Source organism: Crinia signifera, chromosome 2 (assembly GCF_055691185.1).
Source record: "Crinia signifera chromosome 2, ASM5569118v1, whole genome shotgun sequence".
Lineage (NCBI taxonomy): Eukaryota > Metazoa > Chordata > Amphibia > Anura > Myobatrachidae > Crinia > Crinia signifera.
Genome location: NC_139218.1, coordinates 18,465,021 through 18,488,144, shown reverse-complemented (window position 1 = coordinate 18,488,144; position 23,124 = coordinate 18,465,021). Strand labels below are relative to the sequence as shown.

The following is a 23,124-nucleotide window of genomic DNA, read 5'->3' as shown; positions in this document are numbered from 1 at the left end:
GGCAGAGGGTTGCGTTAGAAGCCCATAGGCTTCTATGGGGCATCGCCAGATTTTTCTGGCGATGCCCCCCGCCGCGGTAACCCGGCAGGGGATGATTAGCGCATCCCAAAATGCGGTAAAAACCCCAATAACGGGGTTTTTACCGCATTTTTAGCTTAGAGAATCTCCCCCATAGACAGTTAAAATTAACTCACGAAAAATATTCATGATCTTCAAAAAACATCTTCTCCTTCTCGATGGCTTCTTTCAGCGAGAGCTTGTTCTGGATGTCCTGCTGTCCCCGGCACTTCACTATCATGTAGCCTTTCTTTAGATGGATAACGTTATTATTTATTACATTAACAATAGTCTCTTCTGTACCTTTGTCAATTAAATCAGGTTTGGTTAGAATTCCTGCAAGGAAAAAAATAAGAAATAGCTAAAGATAAAACGATCCCTATTGGGAGAACCTGCTCCAGCGTGACTAGAATATTTAATGAACTCATGTATATATATACACTAGGTGATTCATCGCACCCTACGGGCGCTCTTCACACCGTCGTAAGGGGCTGCACCCCCTTAATTTGTGAACATTTGTATATGAGAAAGATGGTTAGAATTGTATGACAGATGCCTGTATTGCAACTTGAGTTATAGGTGAAATGTGTTAAATAGAGAGCATATGATGTGGAAGGGGGGGTGTATTGTTTTGTTTAATTAAAAAGCGGTTACAGAGTAAGATGTACATTGATAGTGTGGGTGGTACAGTGACATTTGTGGGTGTGGGGGGGGGGGGGGCTGTGCGTGCATGTTGTTTAGGTGTGTGTGTGTGTGCAATAGTATAGTAGGGTGTTTTTGAGTCAGCAGCTCCCCACTGGCGGAGGTCACGACACAGGAAAACAGGAGGCTGGGTAGTGATAGGGGTGTGTGGGCATAAGGGGGACTAAAGAGGAGGGTGGGAGATACTGTGCAGCTTCTGCCAGTGGGTGAGGGTCCAGCGTGGCAGCACAGGAGTACAGGACGGTGGCCCTGAGTCAGTGTCTCCTCCTACTGGGTGCATGAGAGCAGGAGGCTGGGCTATGAGGCATGATAGGGGCATGTGAGCAAAACAGCGTCAGCGACTCCCCAGTGGTGGAAGTTACGGTTCAGGAGAGCAGGAAGCTGGGTAGTGATAGGGGTGTGTGAGTATACGGGGGACTAAAGAGGGGAGCAGGGGTGCTATGAATTGCGGGAGGGGCGCGGGGGGGGTGCCGTGAATCAAGGGAGGGAGGGGGCGCAGGTGTCCGCGAATCGCGGGAGAGGGCGGGATTCCGCAAAGCGTGGGAGGGGGCGTGAATTGCGATAGGGGGGTTGCGAATTGCGGGAGGGGGGGTGCGCGGGGGTGACGTGAATCGTGGGAGGGGGGCCTGAATTGCGGGAGGGGGGGTGCGCGGGGGGTCCGTAAATTGCGGGAGGGGGGGCACGGGGAATCACCTAGTTGGTTATATATTCTTGTAGAAGGATGGTAGGATGTTGCTGTCATTCAGAATGCATTTACATAAACAGTAATAGTAGCAGTAAAAGATCTGACTTAAAACACCTACAGTAAAACAGAACAGGTGTTATATATTATACAAAGAATTGGTTGATGATGTCTAGGTTGACTTGCACATAGTTCATAATTGTCACTGGGAAAAAATTGCTACAAGAAAAAATCAACACAGAAAGGTCAACACATGTAAATGTTGACATAAGTGTGGCACTTCATTGGTGTCCATGTCGACACATGAGAATGAATATGAAAACATTCAAAAAAAGAAAATTAAATCTTCAAAAACTCATGTCAACCTTTTTCATTGTCGACCATAGCCATGTCAGTGTTTTGCATGTGCCAATTAATCCTGGGGTTGCCGTGAATCACGCGCGGGGGGGGGGGGAGAGGAGGTGAGGGGTGTCCGTGAATCACGGGAGGAGGGGTCGTGGGTGGATGCCGTGAATTGCGGGAGGGGGGGTCGCGGGGGGTGTGGGTGCCGCGAATCGTGGGAGGGGGGGGGCGCTGCAGTGAATCGTGGGAGGGTGGGTCGCGGGTGCGGGGGGTTGCCGCAATGACAGGAGGGGGGGGTCAGGGGGGGTGGAATCGCGGTAGGGGGTACTGAGAACCGCTGGAGGGGGGGCCCGGGGGGTTGGCGTGAATCGTGGGAGGGGGGGTCGTGGGGTGCTGCGAATCGCAGGAGGGGGGGTGTCACGCGAATTGCGGGGGGGGGGTGTGATGTGAACCATGGGAGGGGGTCGCTGGGGTGCCACAAATCGCCACAAGAAAAAATCAACACAGAAAGGTCAACACATTAAATGTGACATAAGTGTGGCACTTCATTGGTGACCATGTCGACACATGAGAATGAATATGAAAACATTCAAAAAGTGAAAAATAAATCTTCAAAAACTCATGTCAACCTTTTTCATCGTCGACCATAGCTGTGTTAGTGTTTTGCATGCGCCATTTGATCCTCGGATTGCTCTGAATCGCGGCGGCTGGGGGTGGGGTGGTGGGGGGTGTCCGCAGGAGGGGGGGTGTTCCATGAATTGCGGGAGGGGGGGTTGCGGGGGTGGGTGCTGCGAGTTGCGGGAGGGGGGCGCGGGGGTTGCAGCGAATCGCGGGAGGGGGGGTCGCGGGGCTTGCCGCGAATCACGGGGGGGGGGGGGTGCCGGGAATCGCGGGAGGGTTGGTCGGGGTGCAGGGGGGATGGGCGCGGGTGGTTGCAGCGTATCACGGAAGGGGGGTATGCGGGGGCAGGCTGCTGCGAATCGCGGGAGGGTCGCGGGGGGGTGGGGTGCCCCGAATCGCCGGAGGGGGGGGGTCGTGGTGGCTGGGGTTGCCGCAAATCGTGGGGGGTAGGTTTCCCGGGGGCGGAGGAGCGCGCGAATCGTGGGAGGGGGGTCACGGGGGGGGGGGGGGGGGGTGCCGCAAATCGTGGTAGGGGGGGCGGAGGTTTTTGTCGCGAATCGCGGGAGGGGGGGTTGCGGGGGTGGGGTGCCGCAAATCGTGGGAGTCGCAGGGGGGGGGGGTGTCGCGAATCGCGCGCGGGGGGGGTGTGTGTGCCGCGAATCACAGGAGGGGGGCGGCGGGGGGCGCTCACCTGGTGTGTCTGGTGAGTAGCTGTGTCTGTGCTGGGTAACATGGGGAGGCAGAGGGTGTCTGGCACTGGGCTGGTTCTCTGTCATGTGCGTCAGTCATGTGAGTCAGAGGCTCCACCCAGCGTTAGAGAGTCAGACACACTTTGAGTGACAGATGTAGCCAAATATATAAGAGATGCATCATTAATGACATCCTGTCTCAGTGCTTTTGAACACGCTCAAGATAAAAGTCTGTCTTCCTGGACATCCACTGTATGGGCTCAACTCTCAACCCCAATTCTTCTGGTTTGAATGTCAGTTTTACAACAGACTGTGACGTGGCTATGGGCTCAACATTTGCACCCAGCAGTTTATTGTCAGATGGGAGCAAGACAATATAAGGGACTGAAACTTTGCGAAAAATATGTCCTATGGGCTATATAACTAAAGTACATTCTAATAATATGCAAATGTATGTAATTTGCTGTTTTTTTTTCAAAAGTAAGATTTTAGAAGTATCAAGCAAATCACCACTTTATTAGAATCAGTACCATTTTAGAGTCAATATAAATCAGAGTGTACCCTCCCACTGCTCATTGCAAGAACTCACATTCCCCGAAGAAGGCAGAACTAACACAGAGGAAATGTGCAGGTTTCTTATTTTCATTTGCATCACTAAGAACAATAGGTGGTCTGGGACATTTGACAGCTAGTAATGACTACAGCTGTGCACTAGCTAGGTGACCTGGGGAATGTGACAGTTAGTAATTACTACACCGGTGCACCAGCTATGTGTCCTGGGAATGTGACAGTTAGTAATGACTACACCGGTGCACCAGCTAGGTGTTCTGGGAATGTGACAGTTAGTAATGACTACAGCTGTGCATCAGCTAGGTGGTGTGGGACTTGTGACAGTTAGTAATGACTACACCTGTGCACAAGCTAGGTGATCTGGGACATTGCACAAGTGGTCTAGACCACTCACACATATGAGTGAAGAAAAGCAGGGATATGGGCGGGCAGCTGACCGCCCCACCCGCACGCACTTAACGACTGCATTTCCATATGCACACCCTGCGTTTTCATGGGAACGGCCATGAAACGCAGGGCCTGCGCATATGGTAATGACCCTGATCAGCCCGCAACGCCCCTATCCACCCCCTGTTCAGAAGGCCAGGAGCGAGCACTCGGCGACCGGACCTCTAGCCATGTTCGTACACTACCTGCATACAGACATGCGCAGAAATGGTTCTGCACATGCGTATACGCACAACATCGGTACGCTGCCCAAATTCGCGTCCGGGTGAGGCGATCTGAATAGGGGCCTATATGTAAAGATTATTCCCATGTCAAACATCTTTCTTTCTAAGGCCCAGATGTATCAAGCTTCAAAAAGTGATAAAATGGAGAGTGATACACAGCCAGCCAATCAGGCCCTACCTGCCATGTAACAGACTGTGTTTGAAAAATGTCAGACAGGAGCTGATTGGCTGGTTGTTTATCACTCTCCACTTTATCACTTTTGAAGCTTAGTACATCTGGCCCTAAGGTCCTGATTCAGCAAGGCTCACTAATGCTGCTTAGCGAGCCCTGAAATACCGACCAGCATCGGCGAGTGTGAAACTGCCGAAGTCGTTCGCTCCCTGAGGATTGCACATGCGCAAATACGCGCATACGCAACACCCCCCCACCATCGGAACGTTAAAGAATCAGGCCCTAAGTAATGCCCCTTTCAGACCGCACATATTTACCGTTTTATTGCCGTTTTTTTACCGTTTCAAAACGGTAATGTGTGCGGTCTGAAAGGTGCTGAGTGATTTTACCGTTTCCAATTCTCCTCCCCCCCCCCCCAGCGCAGGGAAGGGAATGGTCGCGGTGGGGGCAGGGGGTCCCTGCAACTCCGGGGCACTGTGTCCTGCCCTGCCCGGGGTGAAAGCGGTGGCTGCTGCACTGCGCCGAGGAGGTGAGCGGGGACGGGCGGCTCTGGCTGAGGTGCGGGCGGCTGTCTGTCCTGTCTGCCCAGTTCCGGAGCGGGGCAGCAGCGGAGTGCGGGCAGCGGGAGCACGATGTGGATGCCCCCCTGCCCGCTCTCCATCAGCTGCACCGCTGGCTGCCTGCTCTCTGTCCCTCTCATCATCAGCACACTCTGCGCTGCTGCTGCCTATGTCTCAGCGCCATCTCTCCGTGCGTACGGGGGGGGGGGCGGCTTTACCGATTTTCACTATAGCTTTCACACCGCAAACCTGCTTTAGACCAGGTATTTACATGCGGTGTGAAAGGGGTTAAACTTGTTCTGACCCGTTTCAAAAACCTTTTTAAATACCTGGTCTGTGCAGGTTTTGCGGTGTGAAAGCAGCATAAGTGGTCATCAGGATGTTTTATGCCCAAAATACTCAAGAAATGACCATTGAACTCACCCAGAGTTCTCTCCCCGTTAGGGTCCACCTCACGAGCCATGTCCAGGGCTTCAGTTGTTGCTATGTCAACAGTACATGGTACCACCACCAAGCAGATGGTTTCCTGTCTCTCAATGAACTTTCTGATGAGCCTTTTGGTCTGTAACCACAATATGTAACGTGTTAAATCCAGGCATAAGAGACAAGACATAGAGTATGGTTTACAATCCATTATTCCTATTGGTTGTATAGTCTCTTCCTCTTAGTTATTGTGTCACTGAGTCTGATGCACAGTGGGAAATGACTTTGTGTATGTACACAGGTTCCACAATGTTTTCTGGTTTGGGGATGAGGAAAAGATAGAATGACATTTTGGTGCTAATAAATTGCTCTATGTTTCCCCCTGAAGGGCAGCTAGACTGAAAAAAGATTTCTTTATATCTATCTATGGAGTGGTGGGGGGAGGATGCTGAGGAGGAAGTGGGGAGCAACATACAAAGTGGTGAGGAGGGGCCAGCCCCCAGTAAATTACCACACACTGTATTGGGTCATACTGGCTGCTGCGAGGAGAAGGGTCCTGGAGGTGGGCGTGGAAGTGCTGGGGGGGGGAGGGGGAGGAGCCAGAAAAGGAATTGTCTCCACAATATACAATTTAAGTTTTTCCTATTGGATAAATAATAATTGATTATGTGCTTTTTACTTGGTCCCCAGTATATAGGATTAACCTCTTGCCACCCTGGATTTGTTGATTTCAATCAGGTAATGAAATTGGTGTGTTGGGACATTATCTGGATGCGTAGTAAAGCATACAAGTGTTACTACAGCCACCAGAGAGTCTTGTAACTTACCTGGTCTCCGATGTCCTTTGGTTGGTCTCCAACAGGCACTCTTGCAATTCCAGGGAGATCTATGAGCGTCAGGTCAGGAACCTCTGGAGAGGTCACCTCAAGGCTAATGAGATCAGAACAGATCCCAACCCCTGGTCCAGCCATTGCATCCTGAGCTGCAAAAGAGGTATTGTAAAGCAACAATATTATGGACTATGGCACAACCAATGTACTGTAACCAATGAGAATTTGGGTTGTCCACCTCAGTCTCCCACCCCACTAGACTTACAGTCTTATTCCCACCCCACAGCACACACATATAGAAAAGTGTATTATTTATCAGGATCTAACCCCCTGGGTGGCATTATAGATGGTATAAGGAATTCTGAAGGTGCGAATCAACCAGAATAACCACCAAAGAGTGGTATCCATGCCCACACCTGTGCCCACGCTCCCCAGCTCCCAGATCTGCTAAAGTATTGGTGCCCCTGCAGGTGGACCACAGTATGGGAGACTTTCTTTCTTCCATCCAAGACAGGCTAATAAAGCAGAGAGGCATCGACTGCTCTGTCCCGGAGGCTGAGGAACACGGCCCTAATCCCTGGAGCACATATGATCCTAGTGTTCCCGCTAGGCTGTTTTAGCGGGGCGCTGCGCCCTGCCCGATTTCTAAAGGGCAAAATGCGCCCTGCCCCTCCAGCAGCGCCCCGCTAAAAGAGCCTGCTGCCTGACTAATGTTGTGCCCGGGGAAGCTCCAGGCAACGCAATCTCGGCGGCGCTAGGCTTCCCCGGCAGCTCACGGACTTCGGCGGGGCCAGACGGAGGAAGCCCGGGCACGCCCACTTTGGTGACGCGGCGGCTCGGGCACGCCTCATCTGGTGACGCGGCGGCCCGGGCACGCCTCCTCTGGTGACGCGGCGGCCCGGGCACGCCTCCTTTGGTGACGCGACGGCCTGGGACCGCCTACAACGATGAGGTCGGCGGGCACGGTCCGCCCCGATCCCGTACAGCGGCGCCCTGCCCCCAAAAATTCCTAGGGGGAACACTATGATCCCAACAGTGTTAATTACAAAATGATTAAAGGTACAATTAATGCTGATGTTTTATCTGGCTTCCCTCTGCTAGATCTGGTCCATGTTTGCAACTGCTACTGTCTGGGAGGTGCTTATGACTTACAGATAATATCCAGCAGATGCCTATATCACTCACCTTTGATGATTTCCTTCTCCACCTCCTTGGGATTTTCCAGTTCTTGGTTGATTTCCAAATAGCTAATTTTCCCCTTCCATTCCGAACCTTCTTTACCTTTGATAAGTTTTAGCTCTAGGGGACATCGGGTGACAATGCCTGTCAAACAAGAAGAGTATCTACATGATCAGATCTCAAGTTCCCTAATATGATGTCTTACATTACACTGCTAGTGACCCTCTTATGTCCCACTGATAAATTCTCTGATGCTATGAGGGACACTGGAGGGACCATCGGGTCTAGCTGGTGCTGGAGGAGTCAGGGTACTAAGAAGTTAAGGTTTGACAGCACAGGCTCCTCCTTCCATATACCCCGCCCTCCCTCTGCCCCAGGCAGCCATTTACGACTAGCCAAGCTCAGAGAAGAGGAGCAGTGGAAGACAGTGATCGCAAATACGAACTATATTGTGTATTTTACCCTATATTGCGGACGAGTGTGGTAAAACACGTCGACAGTCGGGAATCCGAAACTCATTAGCCCCACATCGGAATCCGACTGCCGGGACGAGCGCAACAAAGCCCCTTGTGGGCTCACTGCGCTCGCCACACTGCGGGCACAGTAGCTCGCTGCACTCGCCACCTATTCTATTCTCCCTTTGTGGGGGTTGTGGTATAGCCCCTGTCCAACGGGATCCCAACTGTCAGGGTTTTAACAGTCGGGATTCAGTCAGTCATCTGCCACCCATTACGGACCTAGGACTCAATTTTACAAATGAGTGTGTCCCCGTGGAAGTGTTTTGCAGCAGCCATTCCTGAGGTAGGGAGCGGTAGCTGGTGGCAGAGACAGGTGGGCAGTGGTAGCCAGGCACAGAAGAGCAGCAGTAGCCAATGATGGGGACAAAAGAGCAGTGGCAGCCGATGCTGGGGGACAGGAGATCCAGGAGATCGGGGCCGGTGAATGGAAGACCTGCCTCCTCTCCCCGCCCTCTCCTCTACACCTCACCCCCATCACAGAATGACAGGATCTTGTTGAGGGTTGGTCAGAACATCTGCATGCAGGTAAAACTAAAGAAACTATCGATTAACAGAGACGTCCATAAGGATGTTGATCCCAGAAGATCCAAACCACTACGATGTACAACAAAAGGGGTTCGGTGAGAGGAAAGAACTCCACCAGAGCCTTAAAGTCCATACACACTGGGAGATTATGACAAGCGATGACCTCTGTCATTGCTGGGGGGAAAGCTGCTCTGTACATACACACTACATACACACTTTTCCCCCTGCCCGGAGATGTCAGCGGGGGGCGGGGGGCTTCACCCTAGCGCAGCGCTATGACAAGCCATCCACAAAGCCGCTCATCTGTTGGTAATACAAGCAGATGAGCGGCTTTCCTGGCGATGATGCGGAAGCGCGCAGCAGCGCTCACCGTTCATCGTCCGGCCATACACACTGGGCACTAAGAGCTGATTGGCTGGTTGTTTATCACTCTCCATTTTATCACTTTTGAAGCTTAGAGAATCTAGCCCTGTAGCCATTCATAGCAATGGAACTTATATACTGTAGGTCGTTTATGGGGAAGGATGCCCTACATCTAAACACCTTGAGTCAAGTTGAGGTCCATGGGCCAGCCATAGATGCTCAATAAAACCAAAACTGATGTCAAGACTTATGGAAGGTAAACTGGAAACATAGAATTTGACAGCATATAAGAAACACTGTGGAGGCCCTGCTAGCAGTATATAGCGCTGGAAATCTGGTGAGCTTCGATCAGAGATGTGCGGTCAGGGGAGGCAGGGGAGGCACTGCCTCACATCAAATCACTGACTTACAGTACACTGTTGTGTTCATTTTAGAAGGAGCCTGGTGCACAACTACATATATACATTGCGGCAGAGCATGGATGCAGCCAGTTCTCTGCCCACAGGGCATATGCACTTTTGCGCCACCCTAGTTACGTCCCTGACAAACACCAAACATCTACCGAACTTATGTGCATTATTAAACATTTTCACCATGTGCATATCTAGTTCGGAGTTTACATTCTACCCACAAAAATATCATTTTAAATGTACTGCTTAGGGAAGCCAATCCCGGGGCATTTTTTCAATCCCGGAATTCGGGATTGAAAAATGCCCAATCCCGGGATTCCCGGGATTGGCTTCCCTAATATAAAAAACAAGCCTCGGCCGCCCCGCATATGTACTTACTGCATGGTGCGGCCGGGAGCCGGGTGGGTGGGCGAGCAGAGGAGATGGAGCCGGGTGGGAGGACAAGCTGTGTTGATGATGGGGAGCGGGCTGGTCTGCTGCTGGGCGGGTGGGCGCCGGCGGTCTGGTCTGTGGCTGGGCGGGTGTTCGTGCCCGGGGTCAGTCACAGCTCACAGACAACATGGAGAAATCCTATGCGGCCTGCGCAGCGTGACCTCTGACGTCGGCACGCTGCGCAGAGCCGCGCTGCACGGGACGGGAGAAGCCGGGCAGCTGCTGAGCACCCGCTCAGACGCTGCCCAGCATTAGACTGCGCATGCGCAATCTAATCCCAAAATCCCGGGATTGGAAACTCCAATCCCGGGATTGGAAACTCCAATCCCGGGATTGAAATCCCGGCGTTTTGGGGGCCAAATCCCGGGATCCCGCCGATCCCGATCCCGGGATTGGCCACCCTAGTACTGCTATATTTCTATGACTTGTGGTGCGGTTTAACCAGCACTTTGAGGGTTCATGACTATATGTAAAGGTGGGGAGATTAGGGGGTGCTTACCACAAATGTATGGCAGAAAGACGGAAATTGGACCCATTATATAGTCTAGGTCAGGCATGTCCAAAGTCTGGCCCGGGGGCCAATTGCGGCCCGTGATGTCACTTCAAGCGTCCCGCAGCCTCCAGCCAGAAGCGGGCAGCTGGAGGCTGACTTGGGACGCACAGCACAGGACTCTAGAGGTGGGACCCCGGCAAGCGCGCCTTTACCTTGCTGGCTTGCTGTCTGCATTGGTGAGGAGGTGTCGGCTGCCACTGTGAGACGTGTTTGCTATCTTTCAGATGAGTATGTGTCCAACTCCTGCTGCTGCAATTATATATAACCCTCCACCGCGATCACAGTGACAGCAGTGTGCAGGGGGGGGGGGGGGGCAGCAAAGGGGAAGCTTGCTCCTGTAATATGTGGAGCGGAGGAGGGCGGGAGCCCAAGCATCTGTCTCCTGCCGGGGAAAATATAGTGAAGGGAGGCAGTATGTGGTACATTCAGAGAAGGGAGGCAGGCTGGGGGACATACAGTGAAGGAGGGGCAGGCTGGGGGACATAAAGTGAATGGGGTACATACAGCAAAGGAGGGGCAGAGTGGGGGGCATACATTGAATGGGGTACATACAGCGAAGGAGGGGCGGATTATGGGAATACACAGTGAAAGGGGCAGAGTGGGGGACATACAGTTAATGGGGGCAGGCTGGGGGACATACAGTGAAGCAGGGGCATGCTGGGGGACATACAGTGAATGGTGGCAGGCTGGGGGACATACAGTGAAGGAGGGGCACGCTGGGGGACATACAGTGAATGGGGCAGAGTGAATGGGGGCAGGCTGGGGGACATACAATGAAGGAGGGGCACGCTGGGGGACATACAGTGAATGGGGGCAGAGTGGGGGATATACAGTGAATGGTGCAGAGTGGGGGACAAAGTGAATGGGGGCAGGCTGGGGGACAAAGTGAATGGGGGCAGGCTGGGGGAAATACAGAGAAGGGGGCTCAGGTGGGAAATATACAGTGAAGGGGCACGCTGGGGGACATACAGTGAGTGGGGGCATGCTGGGGGACATACAGTGAATAGGGCAGAGTGAATGGGGCAGGCTGGTGGACATACAATGAAGGAGGGGCACGGTGGGGGACATACAGTGAATGGGGGCAGAGTGGGGAGGTATACAGTGAATGGTGCAGAGTGGGGGATATACAGTGAATGGTGCAGAGTGGGGGACAAAGGGACATACAGTGAATGGGGGCAGGCTGGGGGAAATACAGAGAAGGGGGCTCAGGTGGGGAATATACAGTGAAGCTTGCTCCTGTAATATGTGGAGTGGAGGAGTGAGGGACCCCAAGCATCTGTCTCCTGCCGGGGAAAATATAGTGAAGGGAGGCAGTATGTGGTACATTCAGAGAAGGGGGGGCAGGCTGGGGGACATACAGTGAAGGAGGGGCAGGCTGGGGGCAGTGTTCCCTCTAAGCGGTGCGCGCGCACACAACTCGACGAGCGTGCGCACAGACATTACAACAGAGCGCACAAAGCAGCAGTTGTCCCCTTTTTGCAGTTGTGGACTCAATTATTGTGTGTTTCACCCATTAACTACATTGTGTGCTGTGTTTTGAATGTTAAATATCATTTCGAAATAAAGTTAACACAAATACTGAACGTCATTTTCCAGTTATATATATGTGACGCACAAAAATTTAAATTTCCTTACAAAGTTGCACAGCCAAAATCTTTTGCCGCACACAGCCTTTGTAAAATTAGAGGGAACATTGGCTGGGGGACATACAGTGAATGGAGGCACGCTGGGGGACATACAGTGAAGGAGGGGCATGCTGGGGGACATACAGTGAATGGGGGCAGAGTGGGGGGCATACAGTGAATGGTGCAGAGTGGGGGACATACAGTGAATGGGGAAGTGAAGGACATACAGTGAATGGGGCAGAGTGGGGGGACATACAGTGAATGGGGCAGAGTGGGGGCATACAGTAAATGGGGCAGAGGGGGGCATACAGTGAATGGGGGCACACTGGGGGACATACAGTGAATGGGGGCAGAGTGGGGGACCATTCTGATGTGATTAATGGTTCAAAGAATGTCAGGCTGAATGGTCGGCCCCCCACACATTTTCACATCACCATATCTGGCCCTCTTTGCAAAAAGTTTGGACACCCCTGCTTTAATACAACATGAGGACTGCAGTAACTGCAGGCATACATTTAGCTGCTGCAATACAACTTGTGGCCAGCAGGTGGTAATGCAGCACCCAACCCCGCAAAGGAGAAATGTGAATAATTTGGTGTTAGAGATACTTGTGCATTATATGTATGGATGAGTTTTTAGAATCCTTCTATGTGACATATGTTTACTACTATGTGAGTTCTACTGAAAATGGGCTGTTGTCCATAGCAACCAATCAAGATGCTATCTATTGTCTACTAGAAGTTGTCATCTGATTGGTTGTAGGGAACTCCCATCTTAGTAAATGTATCCCTCGCTGCTGTAAATGATGTGGATATAACCTCACCGCTGCCTCGGGGGAGGGTGACTCCCGACAGAGCCTCCAGAACAGAACTTTTTCCCGAACTCTGGTCACCGATGACCGCGATGGACGGTAGCGCCAGGTCCTTCTCCACGCCTAGCTTCCTCAGCGAGTCAATGAGATCAATACATGGTCGGATCTTCTCCTCGTAGGTTTCGTACAAGTAGTTCGGCATCCTGTAGGAAGAAGAGCAGAAACCGTTACATCCTATATCTCGTCATCCTGTATGGAATACCGGGATACGGTTGGTTGCTCGACAGTCATTAGGTCAACACCACTAGGTCAACATACTGGAAGGTCGAGGGGTCTAGGTCAACATGGCACAAGTGAGACAGGTCGACGCAAGCATTAGGTCGACATGGTGTAGGTCGACAGTCAAAAGGTCGACATGGGTTTTTTTCACTGTTTTTTGAGCCGACATGTGCCGACAGGCGGTATTTCATTCCCGACCATCCACTAGGGCATAGCGGGAGAATGCAATTGTGTGCCGAGCGCAGCGAGCCATGAGAGGGGAGGAAGCAGTGCACTTATAACTGTGTCCATGTTGACTGTGTCAACATTCAGGTCAAAAACAGTGAAAAATCCAATGTCGACCTTTTGACTGTCGACCTAGATCATGTCGACCTAATACTTGTGTTGACCTAATGACACGTCGAACTAGACCCCTGTCGACCTTCCAGTATGTCGACCTAGTGGTGTCGACCTAATACTGTCGATCATCTTTAGGTCGACCATACAATCCATACCCGACGTACCTGACTTCCACCATTTCTCATCAGAGAGGAACTTGGCCAGAAGTGCTACATTACACCACACAAATGCCCTGTTCCCCCTTTGGGGTAGGGATAGACATCGATTAATCAATATCAATTATTTTGTCCAGCAGTGATAGGGCGTTGTACTGCATGAATCGATTTTGCCGCAATGATTTATTTCCCAGCCCATAAACTATATGCACAGAACCACAATGTGAATATTAACCTGCGCACAGCGTCTATTCGCGGGTGAAAATGGAGGCGCGGCCTAATTTGCATAAGCTGCGCCCTCATTTATACACGCAACGCCCCCTTTTCGCCGCGCAGGTGTCCCAATTCTGATATTGATAAAGTTGGGAGGTATGCATCTCTCCACTGTCGCTCAAGTCCCGAAAAGCAGGACAGTGGCTACGCATGCATTAGGATATCCTACTGGGTACTCCCGCTGGTAGAAATATCTCCTGTGGCTCATTTCCTCCTTATACCCCTTTCACACTGCAGCTCTAAAACGGTATATTGGTGTTTTCTTAGCCTTTTTAAACGGTTATAGCTGCAGTGTGAAAGCACCAGTTTTAAATTACCGGTTCAAGAAAACCGGTAATTCAAAATGGGTAAAAAGAAGGATCCTACACGGTCCAGACCCGTTATTTGTGCAGTGTCTGAACGGGTCTGAACCGTTATATTGGATCCTACACAGTCCCCCCCCCCCCCGGTACTTGTATGCTTGTATGCCCTCTCCTCTCCCCCTCCCCTGGTACTTGTTAGCTGTATGCAAGCTCCCCTCCACTGGTACTTGTAAGCTTGTATCCTCGACCCCCCCCCCCCCCCCCCCACTCCACTGGTACTTGTAAGCTTGTATCCTCGACCCCCCCCCCCCCCCCCACTCCGCTGGTAGTTGTAAGCTTGTATGCCTGCTCCCCACCCTCCCCTGGTACTTGTAAGCTTGTATCCTCGACCCCCCCCCCCCTGTATTTGTAAGCTTGTATGCCTGCCCCCGCCCCCCCCTGGTACTTGTCAGCTCACAGAGGTCCGGGCAGCAGGGATCGTTCGGCGAATGGGAAATAGTAGCGCTACTACATCTCGTTATCTCTCTCACATTATCTACCTTACTAGCTTTCGAAGCATTTGCTTCAAACGCACTTACTAGTTTTGGATATAACCACTAGTTTAGATGCCTTTTAAGTTCCCAATCTGTTTTAAAGCTTCAAATTAACTAAACATATAATCTACAATGGCTAAGGTGATGGAGCAGTCAGAAGTTGTTCAATAATGGAAAATACATTAGAATTAACTTTTTCAATTGAGCTTTTTTGGCTCTTTTTGGCTGGTCATCATTCTCTCTGCTGGATGGAGGAAGAGTCACTCCATTACTTCATCATGCTGCTCCTACTATGCTCTGCTCCTCTTCCTCCATCCTGCTTCCTCTCCCTTACTTCTCTCTGCTCCTCCCACCATGCTCTGCTCCTCTTCCTCCATCCTGGTCCCTCTCCCTTACTTCATCATGCTTCGCCCACCATGCTCTGCTAATCTTCCTCCATCCTGCTTCCTCTTCCTTACTTCTCCATGCTTCTTCTTTTCATCCTTATTCCTGTTTTGGCCTTCCTGGCTTCCTCTCTTCTGCTGCTTCTTGCCTTTTGTGTGTTGGGCTCTTCCTTGCTTCCTCATACTGACAACATCTGCTCCTCTTCCTCTCCCTTACTTCTCCATGCTGCTTCCACCATGCACTGCTCCTCTTTCTCCACCATGCTCCCACTCCCTTCCTACTGTTCGCTGCTCCCACAAGGTACTGCTCCTCTTCCTCCATCCTGCTTCCTCTCCCTTACTTCTCCATGCTGCTCCCACCATGTACTGCTCCTCTTCCTCCACCCTGCTCCCACTCCATTACTGCTCTCTGCTGCTCCCACCATGCTCTGCTCCATTCTGCTTCCTCTCCCTTACTTCTCTCTGCTCCTCCCACCATGCTCTGCTCCTCTTCCTCCATCCTGCTTCCTCTCCCTTACTTCTCCATGCTGCTCCCACCATGCTCTGCTCCTCTTCCTCCATCCTGCTTCCTCTCCCTTACTTCTCTCTGCTCCTCCCACCATGCTCTGCTCCTCTTCCTCCATCCTGCTTCCTCTCCCTTACTTCTCTCTGCTCCTCCCACCATGCTCTGCTCCTCTTCCTCCATCCTGCTTCCTCTCCCTTACTTCTCCATGCTGCTCCCACCATGCTCGGCTCCTCTTCCTCCATTCTGCTTCCTCTCCCTTCTCTCTGCTCCTCCCACCATGCACTGCTCCTCTTCCTCCATCCTGCTTCCTCTCCCTTACTTCTCCATGCTGCTCCCACCATGCTCTGCTCCTCTTCCTCCATCCTGCTTCCTCTCCCTTACTTCTATTTGCTCCTCCCACCATGCACTGCTCCTCTTCCTCCATCCTGCTTATTCTCCCTTACTTCTCCATGCTGCTCCCACCATGCTCTGCTCCTCTTCCTCCATCCTGCTTCCTCTCCCTTACTTCTCCATGCTGCTCCCACCATGCTCTGCTCCTCTTCCTCCATCCTGCTTCCTCTCCCTTACTTCTCCATGCTGCTCCCACCATGCTCTGCTTCCTCTCCCTTACTTCTCCATGCTTCTTCTGTTCATCCTTATTCCTGTTTTGGCCTTCCTGGCTTCCTCTCTTCTGCTGCTTCTTGCCTTTTGTGTGTTGGGCTCTTCCTTGCTTCCTCATACTGACAACATATGCAGGCAAGCAGTAATAAGTAAATATTTCAGATATACTATTGTTCCTATGTGAATACCGGCTATATGTAACAATATGAAAATCATCACTACCTGTAGCTATATAGGTGCAATTACGTATTGTTTGCTCCAGAGGGACTGGTGATCACAAATTTCACAAGATGGTTGGGAGGCATCGGAATGCTACCAGCCAGTAACCTACATTGCAGGCTTGTTCCTGTCCACTTAGGTAATGGGGTAGAGCCTCCAGGCCTAAGTGTCCATTGAGGAACAGCCCAGGCCCCTGTGCAGCCAGTGTAACAGCACTAGCACACTCACTTCACCAGGAGTATTGGGATATAGTTCAGTGCCCCTTACTGACTGGTTAGCAGAACTAGCCAGGAGGCTATCAGGATAGAAGAACGCAGGTTTTGCAGGTGGGGCGGATGTAACATGTGCAGAGAGTTAGATTTAGGTGGGGTTTGTACTTCAAATTGATATCTATATTGCAGTGTAAAAATACTTCATTGTGCCACACGTGTCCCCTCCTCACTTCATTGTGCCCCACGTGCCTCCTCCTCACTTCATTGTGCCCCACGTGCCTCCTCCTCACTTCATTGTGGCCCACACATGTCCCCTTCTCACTTCATTGTGCCACACATGTCCCCCTCACTTCATTGTGCCACACGTGTCCCCTCCTCACTTCATTGTGCCCCACATACCCCCTCCTCACTTCATTGTGCCACGTGTCCCCTCCTCACTTCATTGTGCCACACGTGTCCCCTCCTCACTTCATTGTGCCCCACATGCCTCCTCCTCACTTCATTGTGGCCCACATATCCCACATGCCCCCTCCTCACTTCATTGTACCCCACACATGTCCCTTCCTCACTTCATTGTGCCCCACGTGCCTCCTCCTCACTTCATTGTGGCCCACATATGCCCCCTCCTCACTTCATTGTGCCCCACGTGCCTCCTCCTCACTTCATTGTGGCCCACACATGCCCCCTCCTCACTTCATTGTACCCCACACGTGTCCCCTCCTCACTTCATTTTACCACACTTGCCCCCTCCTCACTTCATTGTGGCCCACGTGCCCCCTCCTCACTTCATTGTGCCCCACACATGCCCCCTCCTCACTTCATTGTGCCCCTCACATGTCCCCTCCTCACTTCATTGTGCCCCACATGCCCCCTCCTCACTTCATTGTGCCCCACGTGCCTCCTCCTCACTTCATTGTGGCCCACACATGCCCCCTCCTCACTTCATTGTGGCCCACACATGCCCCCTCCTCACTTCATTGTACCCCACACATGTCCCCTCCTCACTTCATTGTACCCCACACATGTCCCCTCCTCACTTCATTGTACCCCACACATGTCCCCTCCTCACTTCATTGTACCCCACACATGTCCCCTCCTCACTTCATTTTACCACACTTGCCCCCTCCTCACTTCATTGTGGCCCACGTGCCCCCTCCTCACTTCATTGTGCCCCATGTGTCCCCTCCTCACTTCATTGTGCCCCACGTGCCTCCTCCTCACTTCATTGTGGCCCACACATGTCCCCTCCTCACTTCATTGTGCCACGTGTCCCCTCCGCACTTCATTGTGCCACACGTGTCCCCCTCACTTTATTGTGCCACACGTGTCCCCTCCTCACTTCATTGTGCCCCACATGTCCCCTCCTCGCTTCATTGTGCCACACGTGTCCCCTCCTCACTTCATTGTGCCCCACATGTCCCCTCCTCGCTTCATTGTGCCCCACATGTCCCCTCCTCACTTCATTGTGCCCCACATGTCCCCTCCTCGCTTCATTGTGCCACACGTGTCCCCTCCTCACTTCATTGTGCCCCACGTGCCCCCTCCTCACTTCATTGTGCCCCACGTGCCTCCTCCTCACTTCATTGTGGCCCACACATGCCCCCTCCTCACTTCATTGTACCCCACACATGCCCCCTCCTCACTTCATTGTACCCCACACATGTCCCCTCCTCACTTCATTGTACCCCACACATGTCCCCTCCTCACTTCATTTTACCCCACACATGTCCCCTCCTCACTTCATTGTGGCCCACGTGCCCCCTCTTCACTTCATTGTGCCCCACACATGCCCCCTCTCCACTTCATTGTACCACATGTGACCCCTCCTCACTTCATTGTGCCCCACATGACCCCTCCTCACTTCATTATGCCCCACACATGCCCCCTCCTCACTTCATTGTGCCCCACGTGTCCTCTCCTCACCTTATTGTACCACACGTGGCCCCTCCTCAGTTCATTGTGCCACATGTATCCCTTCCTCCCTTCATTGTGCCCCACATGCCCTTTTCTAGCATCACTTTGCCCCCTACAGGCCCATTTTTTACTTCCTTGTGCCCCGCTTCAATTTTCCATGCAGGTTAATTCACCCTTTGTACTTTTAAACCACACGCTTCACTTTCCGTACAATCCTGTACCCTATTATATGCCACCACCTGGTTTTGTGCCACGTGGACCACTCCTCCCCTGCCCATACATTCCTCATCACTACCTATAGTATTTGTGCCTAGCCCCCTCCCCCCTCATCACCAAGTGTCTGCCCAGCATGCCCCCTTCTCGCTATACTGCCCCACATGATCGGTGCCCACTTGTGTTTGCCTTAGCCCTTTTCTACTCCTTAAGCTTACAGTACAATACACAGCGCGCGACAAAGTGGTGAGAGGTAAAAGGGATCTATTTACTAAGCCCTGGAGAGAGATAAAGTGGAGACAGGTAAAGTACCAACCATTCAGCTCCTAACTGCTGTTACAGGCTGTGTTTAAAAAATGTCAGGAGCTGACTGGTTAGTACTGTATCACTTTATCTCTCTCTGAAGTTTAATAGATAAAGTTGCACAGGGTGCAGCAAATCTGAGCCAGTCTAGCTGTGATTTCTGGGTTCTCACACATAAATAAGCCTCACAGATAAACCCTGGCTCATTGGGTTCTTCGGTGCTATAACAGGTATAAGGGACAAAGCCTCTCCCATCTCACCTGTCTGTCAGGTCTCAGAGGTGATGCTGCAATGTCACAGTCCGTCCGGCAGTAACAGCTAGAGATACCGCCCCCAGCCTCTTATACTGATGCACAGAGCCTGGGAACACGAGGGGAGGAGGGGGATTCAGGAATCGAAACTGAAACTACTGCACCAGGACCCAAGAGAACAGACAGAAACCAGTTTCCCCGGGTCTATGAGATCATCTCAGACTCAGGGGCAGGGGGCCAGGCTACCAGGACATCCGGGGACTTGTAGTAGGGATGGGACATCGGAAGAAAACATCGGTCAAATGATGTTTTTCAACATTGGTTGCAAAACATCATTTAGACCTAAACATTGGTACTGTGAACCCGATGTTAACCGATGTTTTGATGTTTTTTTAAATATCTGCAGTATCTGCAGCCGCTGTTACTAATAAATCACTGCACAGAAATAAACTGTGCACATGTCTGCATCCACAACTGAATCAGGCCCTTTGTAAGGTGCTGTGATATGCTTGCTGCATAATAATAAATCAATTGATAGATTGTAAGCTTGCGAGCAGGGCCCTCATACCTTTGACTGACTGTATATACCCAGTTTGTTGTATCACTGTCTCCTATTGTAAAGCGCAAGTGAATATGCTGCGCTATATAAGAAACTATTAATAAATAAAATAAATATGAAGGGAGTTCACCACTATGTCACTACTAGTGACTATCGTATTATACTGTTCATTCTAGCACCCGCTATCTCTGAAAACCCATGCAGTTCCTCTTCCCTGCCTGGAGTGTCACTGTCTGCTGTAGTGCTTCTAGCACAGTGTGGTCTGTATATCAGCACTGATATGCAAACCAGACCTGTGCGACAGTGACTCACTAACAGCACCAGTTGCAGTGAGGCAGGGGTGGGGCTGTCCTGTGTGCTGCTGCTGAATGGCTGGCCAGACTGTCTTTCACTGTCAGCTACCACCCACAGCAGCTGCACACAGCCACACACACATATGAAAGCCCAGCCAGCAGTGATACTGTCATGTTTGTTAATGGTTTTTTTTTATCAGTCTCTTAAGTTTTTAATGAATATAAATCAAGGAGAGAGTGAGCTGGCTGCAAAGCATTGAAAGCAGCACACATTGACACACAAAAGAAAAAACAAAGATTGAGAAAAACATCGGGGGAGAAATCTAGCGATGTAGATGAAACATTGGATCCTCAACATTACAGGGTTAAACATCGAACATTGGAACCATAAATCCGATGTTAACGATGAAACATCATATGATTACCCATCCCTAACTTGTAGTTCCACAACTGTTAGCTACAGATTAGCCTGTATTCTGATAGCTGCAAAATAGCAATGTGCCTTTCTGCCGGGTGTGGGTCATAGGGTTGTCGGCATTAAGGCCGACATGCATTAGGTCGACAGGGCTTTGGTCGACATCTGAAATACTGTAGGTTGACATGGCTAAGGTCGACAGGGTTGGAAGGTCGACACCAGCGTTAGGTCCACAATGGGAAGGTTGACAGCCAAAAGGTCGACATGCGTTTTTCACAGGTTTTCAGCCTGAATGTCAGCATAGTCGACATGGACACCGTGTCCCCTGGCATGGCTCGCTGCTCTTGGCACATGACGGCTCAAAAAATTTAAAATTTAAAAACTCATGTAGACCGACAGCATACCCTCCAACTGTACCGAATTTGCCGGTACAGTACCGTTTTTTAACAGTCTGTACCGGCAAATTATGATTGTACCGAATGTACCGATTTCTTTATTTTTCTTATTTCAGCTGGCATCAGCCTCACTCTTATGTGCGCCGCCGCCGCATCCTCCTCCTGGCTCCCGGGCCCCTGTGCTGCGCCGCCGGCTTCCCTCCGCCCCTCCCCCCGGCGTTCCCAAGAGTACTTTGCAGTTTGCACTGCTGCGGCCGGTGCCGTGCGTCATTACGTCACGCGCCGGCACCGAGCACTAATCATGGGAGGAGTAGGACTCGTCCTATTCAGTCTCCCTCATAGCGCCAATTATCGCCCAGTGTTCAGCCAGGACTTGGAGCCCCGGCGCGTGTGACACTGACTGGGCTGGGATAGCACATCGGAGGAGCCTGCCACAGCACACTGTAAGTGCACGGCAACAACTCAGGACTGGCTGTACTAGGACTTTAAATATTACATCTTCACACTTCTCTTGACTCTTATCCATCGTGACGCACCGGCTGCAGCTCATGTCACAGCTGCAGCTCATGTCACTTGGTGGCTGCTGGTATGTTAAATAAGTATATTTAATATACTTATTTATTAAATAAGTATATTAAATATAATTATTTTAATATGCCAGCAGCCACCAAGTGACATGAGCTGCAGCCGGTGCGTCACGATGGATAAGAGTCAAGAGAAGTGTGGAGATGTAATATTTAAATATTTATATTATAAGCGCTTACTTTTAATTTGAAATGTCCAGAAAGTGGGTGACCACGCCCCCTTTACGTATGGCCACAACCCCTTTACGTATGGCCACGCCCCCTTTCTCAGTGTGTACCGATTTTGGTCCTCCAGATGTTGAAGGGTATGCGACAGCCATGTTGACTTATATCAGGTGTCGAACTAAACCCGGTCAGCATTCAGTGGTCAATCTAATGCATTTCGACCTTAATAGGATCGACCTAATGACTGTATGCCTCTGTCCCTGTCTGATGTGATTGACATAAATCTGTATTAGGACCTATACACACAGGCATTACAGGATGCTGGCGTTACAGCAGACAATACAGCCCCAGACACGTTACATTATATACTGCGAGGACAGCCATTTCATGCCCCTTTCCCACTGCAGCCTTAAAACCGTATATTGCCGATTTTTGAGGGCAAAATACCTTTTAAGGCTGCAGTGGAAAAGCGCCAGAGTTGAAATACCGTTTAATGTTAAACGGTATTTCAACCCGTTTTCAAAGCAGTGTTTTAAACGGTAATCTACTGTTTAAGAGGCAATGGGAATGTAGGAGCCGGACTGGAGGCAAAGCCTGGGGGTAGGCTCCCCTGACAGGGTTTGTAGGGAGCTGACTAGCAGTTAGTCATAGGAGGAGTGCTTAAGGATAGGGTCATAGGGGGAGGGGCTTAACGGGGTGTTGGAGGGGTTTATAAGCAGGGTTCAGGCAGGAAATAGGGGTCACTGGGAGATTTTCTCAACAGCTAAGCAGCGTGACATCTCCCATGGCTTCCCCAGGCAACGCTGATGCAGAGGTATCCGCTGCGCTTGCTGCCCTCAGGGAGGCAGCTGGCACCAGAGGGACTGAGTGGCTGCAGCAGCAGATGTCAGGTCTGCTGGGGGGACTGGGAGCAGCAACGCAAGAGGCTGCTCCAGCGGGTGCACGGCCTCGGAGGTCCAGGCCTCCGGAGCGCTTTAGCCCATCTGTGTCCCCCAGGGTTCAGCGCCGTTCACGGAGCCCCGTTAGGGACCCTCCAGGCCAGGCTGTGGGCCCGGCACCTTCCGCCCGCAGGACCAGGTCTGGGAGGAATCCAACCAGCAGGCGGAACCCTCCGCGCGGGGGGGATCCCCCCCACGTGCAAGAAGATCCGGCGTTGCGTGGTACTGGACCTGGTGCGGTGGGGCATGCGGGGCATGCTGCTGCCCAGCGCGGGGTGAGTCGTGCCAGGGGGGCAGAAGTACAGGCTGAGGACCGCAGGCCTGGTACACGGAGCGAGAGGCGCACAGCTGGCTCCGCCTCCAACGAGGTCACGCCGGCTGGTGCTGTACCTGAGGGTCGGGATGTAAGGAGAAGAGTGATGGCAGCGTCAGCAGATGATGGAGAAATACCTGGTCCTTCCTCATTGGCTGGAGTTCGTCAGGACACTGGACCTGCGGCTGCTGGGTTCACAGCCCCCAGGCAGCCTGGTGAGTCTGTCTCTATGTCTGTTAATGCTTT

At 51.7% G+C, this 23,124-nt stretch overlaps 1 protein-coding gene across 2 annotated transcripts in view; it reads right to left on the bottom strand.

Annotated features, from left to right (window-relative positions):
* The window catches only part of LOC146059438 (interferon-induced GTP-binding protein Mx1-like), a 57,834-nt gene extending 38,372 nt beyond the window's left edge, over window positions 1–19,462 (bottom strand). The window contains exons 1-6 of one of the 2 annotated variants that reach the window (XM_083171665.1): window positions 19,226–19,462; window positions 12,748–12,938; window positions 7,505–7,642; window positions 6,317–6,471; window positions 5,490–5,628; window positions 195–393 (exon numbers count right to left, since the gene is read on the bottom strand). In XM_083171665.1, coding sequence (XP_083027791.1) covers window positions 195–393; window positions 5,490–5,628; window positions 6,317–6,471; window positions 7,505–7,642; window positions 12,748–12,937 — 821 coding nt within the window. In that variant the 5' untranslated portion in view covers window position 12,938; window positions 19,226–19,462. The remainder of the gene's footprint in view (window positions 1–194; window positions 394–5,489; window positions 5,629–6,316; window positions 6,472–7,504; window positions 7,643–12,747; window positions 12,939–19,225) is intronic. The other variant, XM_083171663.1, reaches the window with a different exon arrangement.
* Window positions 19,463–23,124: the final 3,662 nt, after the last annotated feature.